The 15,493-nt window shown below is 31.4% G+C and overlaps 1 protein-coding gene across 3 annotated transcripts; it reads left to right on the top strand.

Annotated features, from left to right (window-relative positions):
• The first annotated feature begins 861 nt into the window (after positions 1-861).
• On the top strand, positions 862-14,710 carry bor (ATPase family AAA domain containing bor). 3 transcript variants are annotated; one of them, XM_074120989.1, is made up of 11 exons: positions 862-1,223; positions 2,142-2,355; positions 2,658-2,752; positions 4,689-4,854; positions 6,564-6,721; positions 6,894-7,041; positions 7,129-7,231; positions 8,497-8,912; positions 9,500-9,698; positions 11,679-11,935; positions 12,241-12,422. In XM_074120989.1, exons 1-11 carry the CDS (start codon positions 992-994, stop codon positions 12,287-12,289), a joined length of 2,037 nt encoding a protein of 678 aa, XP_073977090.1. In that variant the 5' UTR covers positions 862-991; the 3' UTR covers positions 12,290-12,422. The 3 variants fall into 3 exon arrangements, with proteins under 3 accessions (XP_073977090.1, XP_073977091.1, XP_073977092.1); XM_074120990.1 differs by having other exon boundaries at positions 12,280-12,396; XM_074120991.1 differs by lacking the exon at positions 12,241-12,422 and adding an exon at positions 14,624-14,710 and having other exon boundaries at positions 863-1,223.
• The last annotated feature ends 783 nt before the right edge of the window (positions 14,711-15,493 follow it).

Raw genomic sequence — 15,493 nt, 5'->3', positions numbered from 1 at the left:
AATTTCAAATGTTAATCTTGTATTTGTATACTTGTATATCTTCAGGTTTGTGTTATATATTCTTCAAGAAATAACAAGAAACCTTTAAAAAAACCGATCAAGATATGGAAAAAATTAGGCGCTTGTATTTGTGTTGGGGTTATAAGAACATGTCGATCGCTAGGAGTAAACGCGACCCTTTCGCGCGCTTCATACGGCCTGACGATTGTACTTTGCCGTTTTTTTTACATTTTTTTTTTTTTTAAATTCCAGCTGCCGTCGTTTTATATATTTTTTTAGTACCTAGAGCCCTATCAATATAGAGGGTTGATGTAACATTTAGAGGTTCTCCTGGTTTGCTATTCGCCTCCGTCCACAACTAGTAAATGGTAGTTGGACGTTAAGCCCCGCCTGAAAAAATAGGCGATTACTTTTTACTTTACTTTAGAGGTTCTCCTATCACCAAATCTTTTACAGAAAAAAAGAATTAAATGTCAGTAACATTGTTTCTTTGGAATTTTTTTTAATTAAAGGCAGATAATATGTTTATTGCTAATATGTTTCCTTTAATAAATAAAATTAACTACTACGTCCAAGAGGTTTTCTATTTTACTTTTTAAAATGAATAATTTCAATTATTGTGAAATTTGGAGTGTTTTTTTGCGACCAACACTTTCAATCATTCTTTTGAAATTCGTGTAGATTGGATTTCTATCAGCTGTAAATTTGAGGTTTTATTCAATAGATTGAATTTAAAGTTCGTTTTAGAATTTACACGTTACCATTGAGACTAATCTCTAATAATGACACATGACTATTCTATAAAATGTATGCAAATTTATCAAAAAGTAGATATTTTTTATATAAAATAATTTATGAAAATATTGGTATTTATACCACATTTCTGTTGGTCATAGTGTCGTGCTTGTCTTATCGAGGAGGTTACAATCCGGTCTGTGTGTCGTGGGTTAGAGATAAAATTGTTCGTTGTTGCGAATACTATTAAACTACTATGTCTTGGCTGTTTGGAATTCGAAGAAATGATACATCGCTACCAGGAGATGATCTGACACCCGAATCTCCTGGAGGAAGCGGCGCTATTACTCCTCCGCCTTCTGAAGCTGGTGGAGGCGGTGATAGGGTATCAATGTCTGATAAATCAAGAAAAGCAATGGAAGCGTACAGGTTTGATTCTTCTGCTTTAGAACGTGCAGCACAAGCAGCTAGGGAATTAGAAAGGTCTAGTAAGTATATATTTTCCACCATAAATAGCATTTTAATTCAAAATCTGAAGGTTTTGACTTTTCACGTGGTCCTTTTTTTTTACAACTATTTGCACTTTATCTTTTAGAACTAATCAGATGAGGTATCAATTTGACAAAGTACAGTTTGTATACGATTTGTTGACATTGGCTTTCGCCATACATACAAAAGTTCACCCTCAGGAAAGCTTTTTTTGACAAAATGTTAACCTGTTAAAACTTAGAAAAACCTAATTTCTATAATGATTTGGACTTTAAAATCAGAAAAGCACCTATTCTAAAACTTACTCCTTTGAGAATTAGATTTAACAATTTTTTTTTATAAGACCCCTCTATCTTGTTGAGTGATATCTCGAACTAACTTTTAATATACATATATGCTATTTCAAGTGGGAATAATTATTTTGTTTGAGAATTCATGGTTTAATTATAAGCTCCAGATTGTCATTAGAATGTTAAATGATGATGTGTTGATACTAAGTCCTTCTTTTCCTTTGCTACTTGTTCTGCAACAAGTAACATTTGTAGTTTCTCAAGAAGTGGCGAAACGTTGAGTTTCTGTTTTTAATATTAACATAATCTCACGTGCCATTTCCATCTGCGGGTGTATATCAAGAAAATTTGTTAACTGCATTGTGAGAAAGTAATTTGAGGGTATGTTGCATCATGTTTTTTTTTTTTTGTTACTATTCTCAAAGACTAAGTGGACATTTTATATTCTGGAACAGATTTTTATTTATTTTTTTTAAAGTTAAAACTCTACATTTTTAATGTGGTTGATTATTATCAATTGTATTGCTGAATCTAGTTAATTATCACGCTTTAATTGCGAAGTTTTTTTTTTTTTTCAACCATAATAGCAGTAACTTAAATTTCCTGAATTTTTGTCTGAACATAAAGAACATGCTAAAGAAGCCCTGGACCTTTCAAAATTGCAAGAAATGACCAAACAACAAGAAATGCAAGCAAAAATCAAAGAGTATGAAGCATCAATAGAATCTGCAAGAGTGGAGCAGAAAAGGGTTGATGGTGAGGAACGAAGAAAAACTTTGCAGGAAGAAACCAGACAACATCAAAATCGCGCCCAATATCAGGACCAGTTAGCGAGAAAACGGTAAATATGTTTTTTTCCCCCCCTCTCTTATATTACAAAAAAATATTGAGGTCTCTGATTACTCTGTCGTTTTAAAAAGATTGATTCTTTGCGTCGCGATGCGCTGTGAAAAAGAGCATCAGTTATGTATTTCAGAGTTGTGGATATTAGTATGTATTCATTTTCTCTGACTGAGTTACCTATTTAATTCACCTGAATTTGTTCCTGCACTAGAAAGCTAATAATCGTTATTTGTGTATTAGTCTCTTCGAGTTTAATTTACAGTAAATCATACAAATCATTTGCAATATATATTTTCTTAGGTACGAAGAGCAATTAGTACAGCAGCAGAGAATGAATGAGGAAAATTTAAGAAGGCAAGAAGAATCGGTCGCGAAACAGGAGGCGATGAGGAAAGGTAATAATTTTCTTTTAATGATTTGCAAACAAATTATGTTTGAAAGGCCATTTTTTTAGATTCTCAGATTTTTTCTATTGTAAGAGATTAAGGGGTTGCTTACTACAATCATTTTACATATAGTTGAAACGCATATCTGCTGTTTATTTCTTGTTCTCGTAAGTGAGTAACTCAGAACAAAAAATCTTAGAAAACGCTCTATTTCATGATTCTATTCAACCTATTCCGACCTAAATATTCTATTCCTATCCAACTTAGCTCAATCCCACAGCCTAAAATTCTAGCAAATAACCTCCCGTTTTAATACACTTTCCATTCGATCAGAACACTCTAATTCAACCTGCTAAAGCCAACGGCCCAGGGTTAAATTTCTAATTGCTTCAACCCTCTGGGTAGGCCACCATTTAGCTTTAATAGGTAATTAACCTACATACAGTGACTCACAAAAGTTGTCATACTCTCTGGTTAGCAGAATTGAAGGTGAGGCTATAATTTAGAAATTATTAAAGATAGGAAAATGTTAATTTTTTCCTACTAAAATTTAAGTAACCTCAACAAAGAATCCATTTCGAAAAAATACATTCACTGAAATTTTAAGCGCTAATAATAATAATAAAAAAAAAATATCAATTTTACCTCACAAAAGTTTTCATTCAGGTCAATGTTATGTCAATATTTTTAAATGTATGACCTTTCTAACCAAATAGATCTTTATTGAATCTTAATCTAATGAAAGACAAAGGTTAAAATAACTAAATAATGGCAAAAATATTTTCTCAGTTGCTTTACTTAAGGTGTCCAAATAAAGATGAGCCCGCGTGGTAAAAACTTCTCCCTCGAAATAAGAAAATTAATAATTAAACTTTGGGAAAAAAATGAAAGCTAAGAAGATCAATGAAATTACCAATGTGCCGTTTTCTACAATGCAATCCATAATTCAGAAATTTAAACATACAAAAATAATTCATGACAAACCTAGAAGTGGCCGGCCTAAAATTTTAAGTTCCCGTTGCGAAAAACTCATATTACGGAAAATTGAGCTAAATCCCCATATTAGTGCCCCTAAAATACGTTCCGAGATTAGATCTGAATGAAACATGATAGTGCAGCAACTGTGAGGATGGTTCTGCGGAATGCAGGATACAATGCTAGGGTATGCCGCAAAAAACTATTCATTAGCAATGAGAATAAAAAGAAAAGAATTTGACTTCGCAAATTTATACTTGGCAAAGAATGACAAATTTTGGGATGAAGTTGTTTTCAGTGACAAAAGCAAATATTAAAAATATTTAATTGTAAATAAAATGTGCTTACCTCGCACATTAAATAAGGGTAAGTTTAGTGTGTGAAAACTTTTGCGAGGTATTTTTCGGTTTTATTTTTTAATTAACTTTAAATTTTTTCTATTTCAAGTTAATAGAAAAGGTTTTTTGTTAATTTAAATAAAGAGAGTCTACATTAATTTTTTCCGTTAAACCATTTTCCCCTAATAACCGCATTTTTTTGGAAATAGATCGTGTATGAAAACTTTTGTGTGTGATCATTATACGAATATAATTCACGCTACACATTTATAACATTAAGTGTTATGTACGAATGTATTGTTTATATCTTTATGTACTTGCAAATGTCGCTTTACCATCTTTGTTACTTGTTTCACTAAGTATACAGCAAAAAATAATTAGAAAAATAGATAAATATTTTTTATCTAGTTTTGGCTTTTTATTGCTATTTTGAATTACCATGAAAATTCCTTACTCATTAGTTAGTTCCAAGTTTTATATTTTATTTATTTCAAATTTTTCAGAAATTAGTTATCAAATAAAAATAAATTCGCTGAAAGTTGTTTAGTTTTAAGAAAGTACTTAGTACTATAATAAAGAAAGTAATTAGTACAGCATATCAATGTATGACATAGAACATTTTACTTAAACAGCTACTATAGAACACGAAATGGAAGTGCGAGCTAAGTTGGAAGCAAAAAAACTTGAAGCAGAAATGATGGCCAAGGCAAAAGCTGATCGAGAAAATCAAGATCTCTTCTTAGAGCAGTTAAGATTAAAGGCTTCTGAAAATAGGATTACTGTATTGGAGTCAATTAAGTGAGTTTCTTTTAGTTTTTGTAGATGGTTTGTAGTTTTAAAAACCGATATTATTTATTTCCTAATTTTTCTTGTTTATAAATAATTTATTGTAGGATTAACAGTAGTATCGCAGTGTACTTCTGTTTATGTGGGAAAAGAAAAAGAAAAAATTATTTAAAACAGACTGCTGAAACTCCTTTCCACTCTAGATTGTCGTCCTAACCCCACTACCGCGTTTAGTCTCCTACGATCCTTCCATTCTCTACAGACACAAGAGAATGTAACGTATCCTTTTCTAACTTTCTCCTCTAACTGCAATTTTTTTTTATATTTTTCCTTGAATTTTTTATCCTTGCCGCTTTATATGCGTCTAAACTGTTATGAAGGTTAAAATGTAAATTTACATTTATACTTGCTCTTTGTAATTATTTGTTATTATTTTATAATAAAGTTTGTCTATTTGTTCCCAATTCGTTGTCACTCCCGATAGTAATCCTTCTTCACTTCTTCCTTTGTCACGCGGTGTACCTCAAGGTTCTTCCCTATCTCCCACCCTCTTCTCAATTTACATCAATGACCTTCCTCTTTCCATCTCTCATTCCCAGTATCACCTCTATGCTGATGATTTTCAGATTTACCTATCCTTTTCCCCGTCGGATTTGTTTGAAGCTGTATTTAAACTTCAAGAAGACCTCAATAATATCTCAGCATGGGCCACGAACAATAAGCTTACCCTGAATGTAGAAAAGACCAAAGCTATTGTTATTGGCTCCAACCCACTCCTTAAATCATTGGCTCCTCTTCCTAATCTTTTCCTTTACAATACCCCAATAAAATATTGTTCCTCTGTGAAAAACCTTGGTATCACTTTCGATCAAAACCTATCCTGGAAAAACCATGTTTCCCAAATCTCTCGTCGTTCCATCCATATCCTTAAGCAGTTTAATAGTTCCCGTCACCTTTTTCCAATTAAGACCCGGCAACTCCTAGTTTCCTCTCTTATATTCCCCCATTTCGACTATGGTTGTTTAGTGTATGGCGGTCTTTCTGGTGATATTGAAGCTAAGCTTAAGCGCCTCATGAACTGCTTCATAAGATTTATTTTCAGCATTTCCAGAGACTCTCGCATTTCGCACTGCTACGATGAGTTGAAGTGGCTTTTTCCTGTCTATCGCCGCCAATATTTTTTTGGCTTCTTTCCTTTTTCAAGTCATCCAGTCTCAAAGGCCTTTCTATTTTTTTCAACTCCTTAAGTTTAAATCCTCCATCCATTCCCGTAAAACTAGATCTCGCTCATCTGATCTCTATATTCCCTCTCACCGTACCTCATCCTTTGACCAAGTCCTTCCTAATACGTGCTACCACTCTCTGGAACTCCTTGCCTTCATCTGTCCGCCATGCTCCTACCCTATCCATCTTTAAATCCCGTCTATTCAATTATCTCCTTTCTATTCAGCTTCCTCCGAAATTCTAATTGTTTTAATTTATTTCCTTAATTTCTGCTGTTTTATTATTTTATTTTTACTTTCATTTTCACTTGTTGTAAATTCTTATTTATTTAATTTCTGTTTAATCACAGGCCAAACTGTTAAGGCCTCTATTTGTGCCTGTATTTATTCTTAGGGGACAATTGTCCCAGAATAATAAATTTCTTTTCTATTTCTATTTCTATCTAATCTATCTATCTTAAAATATTTTTCACATTGTAAAACTTTCTAATTTAACAGGACTGCAGGATCTGTTATTGGTACTGGTATACACACCCTATTAACTGATTGGAATAAAACGGTAACAGCTGTAGGTGGTCTATCTTTATTGGCACTGGGTGTATATTCCGCGCGTAACGTTACAGCTCTCGGCGCTCGTTTTGTCGAGTCAAGATTAGGTAAAAAAACTGCAAATATTTTGTTTGTGTTGATTTTTTTTTGTAGTTTTAAATAAAATGAAATATTTAATCCTCAAATTAAAAAAAAAATACAAAGCTACAATTAGACTTAGAAAAGCTTCTTCAAACTGTAAAGAAAGCAGCCTCTTTAACTTGAAACTATTTTTTTCAGGAAAACCAGCATTGGTACGAGAAACTTCGAGGTTCTCTGTTATTGAATCCCTTAAAAATCCTATAAAGACTTTTAAAAAATTAAGAAGTCAGCCAACAGATGCGCTTGCTGGAGTTGTTCTAGAACCTAAATTAGAAGAAAGACTTAGGTCAGTGATTTTATTTAATGGATATTTATGATTTCAAACCGAATCTGCCATTTTGTGTACTTTAATTATTTGTTTATTTTCCTGCAGAGATGTTGCTATCGCGACCAAGAATACGAAACAAAACAGAGGCATGTATCGTAACATCCTCATGTATGGACCACCTGGAACAGGAAAGACTATGTTTGCTAAGGTACAGTACATCTATACCAGAGTATTTCAATCTTTGATTTAAAATGCAATGTTGGCTCGCGTTTAATTTTTGATGAGTCGCAAAAGCATCAAAGTTTTAAAAAAATAATAATAATAAACTATTGTCAAAAATCCTATATGAAGTGTAAAAAAATTATTGTTTGTAACAGATAGTTGGTATTTTTTCATTGTGTTAGATACCTCTTCTGCTGTATTTAACAGTGGTTAAAAATATGCGATGAATATCTGACCATAAATGAAAAGTTAATTATTTCATTTGCGGTCAAATTAGATTGAAAGTGGAATTTCAGCAATGATGTTCGAAAAAATAAGTTGAGAAATCGATTCGATGTTACTGCAACAATTAGATTGTAAAATTTTAACAAAAACTGTTGAAATTTTAATTGGAATATTAGATTGAAAATTTTTGGCAATTTTTTTACTTTTTTTTACTAATACAATACGAACGCTGACCTATAATGCCATTATTCCTGCCTATTGCACTCTCTGTAATGTGTGCTTAAGATTTATCGCACAATTCGGAAAGTCGGTCTTTATAAAATTAATGACTGAATATAATTGAAAAATACAAATTCATTAAATTTTATTTCAAAACATTTTTATTAATGTTCATAAATCTGTATTTTTTATTTATAAACTATTTTAATGCAATTTTGTAAATATTTACAAAACATTATATAATATTTAGGTTCAGGATATATAAGATATTTGCATATAATTCTCTCTTTTAGAAAGGTGCTACACTCCTTTCTTTCTGTCTTTGGTAAAACTAAGTTCCAATGATCAAATTTTTACATAATTAATGTAAAATTTAGCAGATCAGGTTGTGGATCAGATCAAAATTAGGTAGGTGTTTTCATCTTCTTCTTCTTTACTTCTGAGAGACTCTCAAGCAGTTTTACTTTTCCCTTGAGGTAGAAATCATTCATCTTTTCACTACCTGATTGAAGGGTACGTGTTGTATTAAAAGTTACTTTTTAATCAGATGAGTACCCATAGAGCCAACAGTTCGCTCTAAGTGACGGCTGACAGAAATATTTAGTTTAACCTTCTATACCTTTACCTGCAGATTCATACCACCTGCGATTTTTTTTAAAAAAAGGTTAATTTCTCAAAAGTACATATGCCTACACATAATTGTTTAAAAATGACAATAATAATTTTTATTATGTTTTATATATTCATTTTATTTTGATTGAAAAAGGTAAATCTAACATAACACGTTTGAAAAATTTCTTGTTTTAGAAACTGGCTAACCATTCAGGGTTGGATTATGCCATATTAACTGGTGGTGACATCTCGCCTTTAGGACCTGACGCTGTCACCGCAATGCATAAAGTATTTGATTGGGCTGGAACATCTCGTAAAGGACTATTATTATTTATAGATGAAGCAGATGCTTTCCTAAGAAAACGTAGTTCAGAGACAATATCTGAAAACCTACGGGCAACTCTTAATGCGTTTTTGTATAGAACTGGCGAACAGAGCAATCGTTTTATGTTAGTGTTGGCAAGTAATACTCCCGAACAATTTGATTGGGCAGTGAATGATAGGTTAGATGAAATGGTCGAATTCACGCTTCCTGGCCTAGATGAGAGAGAACGTCTACTTAGGTTGTATTTTGACAAATTTGTCCTCGAACCAGCTTCACAAGGTCACAGGTGAGCTATTTATTGTTTTATTTTTAATAATTATTAAAAATTAGTAATATCAGGTTATTATTTTATTTATTTTAGGTAAGGTACTTTTCTAATTTATCAGTGAGTGGAGGCTCTTATCGCTCATGATAAGATCTATGCAGCTCTGCTCCAATACTCATTGTAGTGAATTATCATTATAACTAATTGTTTTCCCCCTAGTTCACCCTATGTAAATTTTTGTAGAAACCAAGATTTCCCTATTTTCCTATAAACAAATATATATATTTTAAATCTAATGTGCGTCAACATCTAAAGTCAATGACGTTCATAGCCTATTTTTAGTGTTCTGCCAGCTTCAAGACTATGTTTGCTCATTAAATTACTATTCAAACAGTTATTTTAATTCTGCTGTAAGAATTATGCATTGTATTATATTACTTATTTACGACGAAGGCAGAGAAGTAATGAGGACTCTTAATAGCCTCAAGTATTCATTCATTGTATTCAGTAGTGCCGGACCGTAAGTTCTAGAGGCTTCTAGGATTTGTTGCAAATTGTAATTTTAGGTTTATTTTTCTTTACATATTTTTTAATTCTTTTTGTTTTAGACGTTTAAAAGTAGAGAATTTTGATTTTGGTCAGTTCTGCACAGAAATGGCTCGTCTCACAGATGGAATGTCAGGAAGGGAAATAGCTAAACTAGGAGTAGCTTGGCAAGCTGCAGCTTATTCCAGTACTGAAGGTGTGCTTACTAGACAAATGGCAGTAGAGAAGGTTCAACAAGCGCTAAAGCAACACACCCAGAAGGTCGGATTACTGCTTGACATAATGTGCTAAATTGTTGTAATACAAATCTCAAACTAAATCTTTGTTTCTACTACGATGATTCAACACATTTATAGAAGAAACAGTTTTAATTTCTAATTGCTAATTTAGGAAAATATTGTGACCTATCCAAATTTTGTATATCGAGTTTACACTCGAAATATCCGTTTCTGAATCCGAACAGGAGGTTTTTAGAAAATTCGTAAAATTAATTTTAGAATTTTTTTATAAAAATAGTGTGAACGCTACAGCTTAAAAACAAAGAACCACAAGAAGCTCTATCGGATGTATTGATTTGCTGATGATTTTTTATTATACTCATCTAGATCTACAATATTTTTTGAATATTTATTTTGAAACAACCATGAAAAATCGATGAAAAGACACTTTTGGAAGTCTCTCTCATAGAGGTGATGGCATCCCCCAAGCGATCTCTAATTACAGAAACATGTCTAATACTATCTATGAGAAGTTGAAATTAAATTTAAATCATTATTAATATTTAGCTCAGGCGCCACGGTAGCCGAGCGGTTAGAGGCGAGACCTGTAAAGCTAATATGTATTATGGTACTAAGTTCGATTCCCGGTCTTAGGCCTTGGATTTTATTTAGTAGTTAATAAAAGATATTTACAGTAAAGTATGTTTGCTAGTCGGCTCCATCCACGACACCTAATTGGTAGGTGGACGTAAAGCCCGCCTGAAAAATTAGGCAATTACTTTACTTTTTACTATTTAGTCTCGGACTTATTTTCGGTCTTTAGGAAATCTTATTGGAATCATTAAATTTGGCTCATTTTTGTTTTGTCTCTTTATTAGAGTTGAGAAATATCTCTGGTTGTCAGGAACCTTATTAGCTGAGCATCTAAAGCCCTCCACCATTCACGACATTTGTAACATTGTTAGATTAAAAGTAAGTCTGAAAGAAAAGGAGGATTACTTTATAATGCCTTGATGTTCAACTCAGTAGATGAATTTGTTGTAAACCTTCTTTTTTTTTTTTTATTACTGGACATTTTCAAAATACATATTACTTCGTTAAATTTTGAATGCGAAGTATGTGTTTTGACGAGGATTAGGAGACAATTTTAAGACTGATTATAAAGATAGGTTTTTTTTTTTTTTTTTTTTTAATGATTTTAAGGCGCGTCAACATCTAAGGTTATTGGCGCCCGGAGCTTTTTTCAGTGCACTGCCGGCCTCCGAACAGTGTTCTCTCGTTACAGACAACATTGTCCATCATCGGACAGTGAGCTGTGGGAAGCTCCTAGGAAGAGAAAATCTGAGGGTCAGCAGCTGGATTCGAACCCGGGACCTCCGTGTGGGAGTCCAGTATGCTAACCTCTTAGCTAATCCCTTCCCTCATTTCTGATATTGTCTCAATATTCATATGTACTTATATTTTCGAAGTTATTCGCCATAATCAGAGAATTTTTCAACGCCTATGTGAATAATTGAAATACTAAATTAGAATTTTATCAGTTGAAGAATATTAATACACAATAACAAAAACATTAAGACAAAACCTTCTAGATTAGCGTAATTGCGAATTAATATTAGTTGTTAGATGCAAGGAAATGGCTAAAACTAATGTACCATCTATTGCGACCTTAAAGACTATTATGGCAATTGGTAGTCTGTGTTTGTTATGTACATGTACTCATCGCAAACTAATCATGTGTAAGTTTGATAAGTGAATGTAATGTTGAATTAGAGTTTGTCTGGCCTTAGTAATTTGCACATAACTTATCACTTTAAGTTCATTTTTATGAATGTAGGGTTTTTTTTAGAGTACTTTCTGGTTTGGCCAAATCCCTGATAATGTGTTTACTTCGTCTTAAAGCTCTAAAATGAGCATAGATTTATCCTCTACAACGTTGTAGAATATAGTATCCAGGCAATGATGTTATACTGTAATTTTATATATCATTGTTTTAAATGTTTTCTCTTTTTCTTTTATGCAGGTTGAATGGCAATCTGAGGCAGAAAAGCGGGAAGCGAAAAGCATCACCTACACTTCAAAAGAATTTAGTTATAATTTACCAATAAGTAAAACTCAAGTAGCATCGCTTGAGAGCCCGCAGGCGTTGCAACAGCCGCAGTCTGCACCTCACATACAATCACAAAGTGGTACAACCACTGCATGGAATCAACAACATAACCAGTCAGCAACCACTTCATTAAAGAGGCCGATTATTAGCAACAAGCCAACACAAAAAAGGTATCCATTTCTAATGAAAGAGACGAAATAAAAAAAATTCTTTCTCTGTGGGGAAATGTGTAATTTACAATTACATCAAGTGTAAAAAAAAATAAAATTTCTGATAAATAGAGCAGCTTTACCAACCGCTATCCAGATATAATCAATTATTGCTTTGTTTGAATTAATTATGTTCGTACTAAACTTTCAACTGTTTGATAGCAAATTAACATATAAAGAAAATAATATTAAAGACTAGAATTATATTTGGCACAATAATTTATACTTTGCATAAAATATCACTTTAATTTTTTTCTTTTATTCAGCGCTGATGCCAAAAAAGTAATATTTCATTATCAAAACAGGACACTTTGAGAACAATTACGATATTATTCCAGAGGATTATTACGATTTTTAAACAGTTATTATTGGGAATTGCTAGATATAGCTCAAACCAAATCAACAGCGATTACCAAACAACTAAAATAACTAAGAACAGTTTTAACAGTCCTCAAGTGGTTGGAAATGAGAAACTTTTTTAAAAAGAACTAAAATGTGCCATCTTTTAATATTTTACTCCAAAATAATGACATGTAGTTTTTTAAATAAATGTCATGCATTTGATTTTCATTGATGAAAATATTAACAGTTATTTTAGAGAATTATTTTTTCTACGCTAAATAATAAAGTATAATAATAATAATAATATGTTATTAAAAGAGTTTATTATGTTGTTTCATTGTTATTTTAATTATACTAACTGAAAGTACAATAATTAGGTTTTTAATATTTTGTTTAAGGGATTTAACTTATTATTATATTTAGTTTGTGTGGAAAATGATCTTGTCGTTCAGAAGCATGAAATACCTTGATATTTGCAAATTATTGAACTAGGGTTTACATTTCAAGTTAAAATTTATATAATTATTTAGTGCATGTTATCATCTGAAGTATTGCTTTCATCTATTAACGTCGGATTGATGGCACGGAGTCACCATGCACCAGCGTTATTGTCTATTTACTTTAATAATTAAACAGAACCCAAATAGATTCAAAAACTTATTTGCCTTATTTAGCATTACTCACACACACTACACTCAATTTAACATCATTTGAAATTCGTGTTTTGTTTATGTTTGAGCCGTTCACTGCACAAATTGATTAATCCACTTTTTGAATTTATTTAAGAGTCATAGTTTTTTATATTTACAATAACTTACAAATAATAAAGATTATATATAGAGACAAATACCATTAAACGACTCAAATTTGTTGGCCACATAATAACTATTTTCCGTGCTCTAATGTAAATCGTTGCAATAATTCAATTTAAATATAGTAGCAGTCGCTAATTGGTATTGGTAAATTTATTTTAATTTATATTATAAACAGAATTATAAGAGACAATGTACATTATTTCAACGCATTTCTCCATTTACTGTTTTAAGTTCTGCAGTGAACGGCTCAAATGTAGTTCCTGCCGCAATTTTTTTTTAAAGTAGCTGGCTTATAAGAAACACTCACTCACTACTAGAAAGGAGAAGTTTGCGGAAACACTCCCAAATAGTAAAAAAAAAACTGTATTGAGTTACATGCTTTACATAAAATGTTATTATTATAGTAATAATAACAAATTTTGCTCTCTGAGCGTAATTTATAAAATTAATTCAGGGATCAAAATAAAAATAAAACTAAATTCAAACATTAAACTTTAACAGCGTTAAAAGTTCATTCTGGCAGTTTTCAATTAAACAATCCAATCCAACTGATAGAGAATTCGGTTAATGACTTCACTGCATTTTATTTAAAAAAAAAATTATTCCATAAAAAATTAATTTTTGCCACTTTTTGTGAATATGTCAATGAATTTATCAATGTGTCACTAGCAGTATTGACTTTTGTTAACTTATACCATTCATTAGGTTAGAAGTCAAAATACTCCTTCAGTTCAGATTAATTTCGGTGAGATATTTTTCTTTCTTCAAAAAAGTGGGTCTTATGAAACAATTGATAGTCAGGATGTGCAATATTTTGACTACAGGTTGGTTTATAAGATCTATGACATCAAGTCTTTAGTTTCACTTTCTTCTGTTCTTTATTTCGATCAAATTTAAAATTTAAAAGTTTTCAGATCGACTGGACACAATAAAAAAACAAAAATAAATAAAATAAAATAAAATTAAAAATAATATATTGTAATAATATGTATATTTATAATAGATACACCTTTGCGCTAAATTTATGTATAATATATGTTATTATATTTATACAATATTTATCTGGGTTTAATGCCAGTTAATCTATATAACGACTGAACATTGAGAGGCTAAGAGCTCTGCCAGCAATCATTAAAACTGCATGATTCGGGAAAAGTCATCAAAAAATCGGGTCATTCTTATTGGATACCTTTATATTCGAAGTAATGGAAAAATTAGAAAGAAATAATTGTTTACTTTTCATTTTTATTAAATTCAAAAAATACTCTTTCATTTGCTGTTTGAATAAAATAATGGATTCAAGTTCTTATTTATGCAGCCTTTATCACTCAAATTCGTCAGGTAATTTGATTAAAGCTTTAAATTGTAAAAGACAAAGAATGTTTGTTCCATACTTTCTTCAAAATAACGCAGATTAATTCTTTCTTTGAAAAAAATGTTAAATCTAACATCTCTATTGTTTTAATCACACTTTATTTCCATTTGATTTCAGGTGAAAGCCTTGTTAGAGGTATCTGGAAGTTACTACCGTAGAATTCATTGCAGAGGGATAAAGAGTAGGACTGGATAAAGAGAATATGTAACCAAAGTGAAACGTCACTCACTCATTAAAATATGGCTCAGTTATCTGCCCGAGAAATGAGGAGGGTCTATGTTTGATGTGTTCCCATTATCTGTAAAAGAGCGTAAAACATAAGACTTGTTCTTCAATCCCGTTTTCTAGATTAATAATAAATTTTTAAAATCAATAATATCTCATTTATTCAATGTAATTAAGTGTCGTTTCTAACTTCAAAGATTTATATATCATTTCTCGATGTATATCTATCTCTGTTGAATTTTTCTAATGGACATTTTAACAAATCTTTGACGCTAAGCTTCAAGAAATATACTTTTTTCGGTACAGTTATTAAACATTGCTGATGTTTAATTTATCATTTATTGATTAACTTTTGCTGAAGTGATTAAATGCATTATAAAACTCATTAGGGTTAAATTAAGTCTCTAAAGTTCTTTTCGTGGAACTTAATGGTGAGTAATAATGTACGGTATCTGCTGAAAAAGGTTGAAACCGAACTTTGTAATGATAACTGGTTTTCGAGGAAAGTAATTAAAACAAGTACGAAATGAAGCTAGTATAGTAGCTTCACCGAAAACCACGTAAAGAAATATCGGGATTTTTGTCCTTACTCAACAGATACACTTAACGGACATCATAAAATGGAATTAAGAGAAAGTATTAACCGAGTTTGACAAAGGAATGAAACGCTTATATACTTAATTCAAATTTTTTAAAATAATATTTATAGGGGCTGTTAGCTTGAACGAAATACTTGGGAATATTGAATATTCTTAGCTTGAT

This window comes from Rhodnius prolixus, unplaced genomic scaffold, assembly GCF_049639745.1.
Source record: "Rhodnius prolixus isolate KJV_2025 unplaced genomic scaffold, Rpr scaffold_2, whole genome shotgun sequence".
In the NCBI taxonomy this organism is placed as follows: Eukaryota; Metazoa; Arthropoda; class Insecta; order Hemiptera; family Reduviidae; genus Rhodnius; species Rhodnius prolixus.
The sequence above is the reverse complement of the archived record's forward strand: the minus strand, read 5'-3'. Positions and strand labels throughout refer to the sequence as shown.

What these genes read in the sequence shown, in the direction of transcription:
- bor (XM_074120989.1), top strand. Translation starts at nt 992, where the DNA reads ATGTCTTGGCTGTTTGGAATTCGAAGAAATGATACATCGCTACCAGGA. An exon ending in GACCAGTTAGCGAGAAAACG is followed by an intron (nt 2,356 to 2,657) that starts GTAAATATGTTT and finishes ATATTTTCTTAG; the next exon opens with GTACGAAGAGCAATTAGTAC. An exon ending in AACAAGCCAACACAAAAAAG is followed by an intron (nt 11,936 to 12,240) that starts GTATCCATTTCT and finishes TCTTTTATTCAG; the next exon opens with CGCTGATGCCAAAAAAGTAA.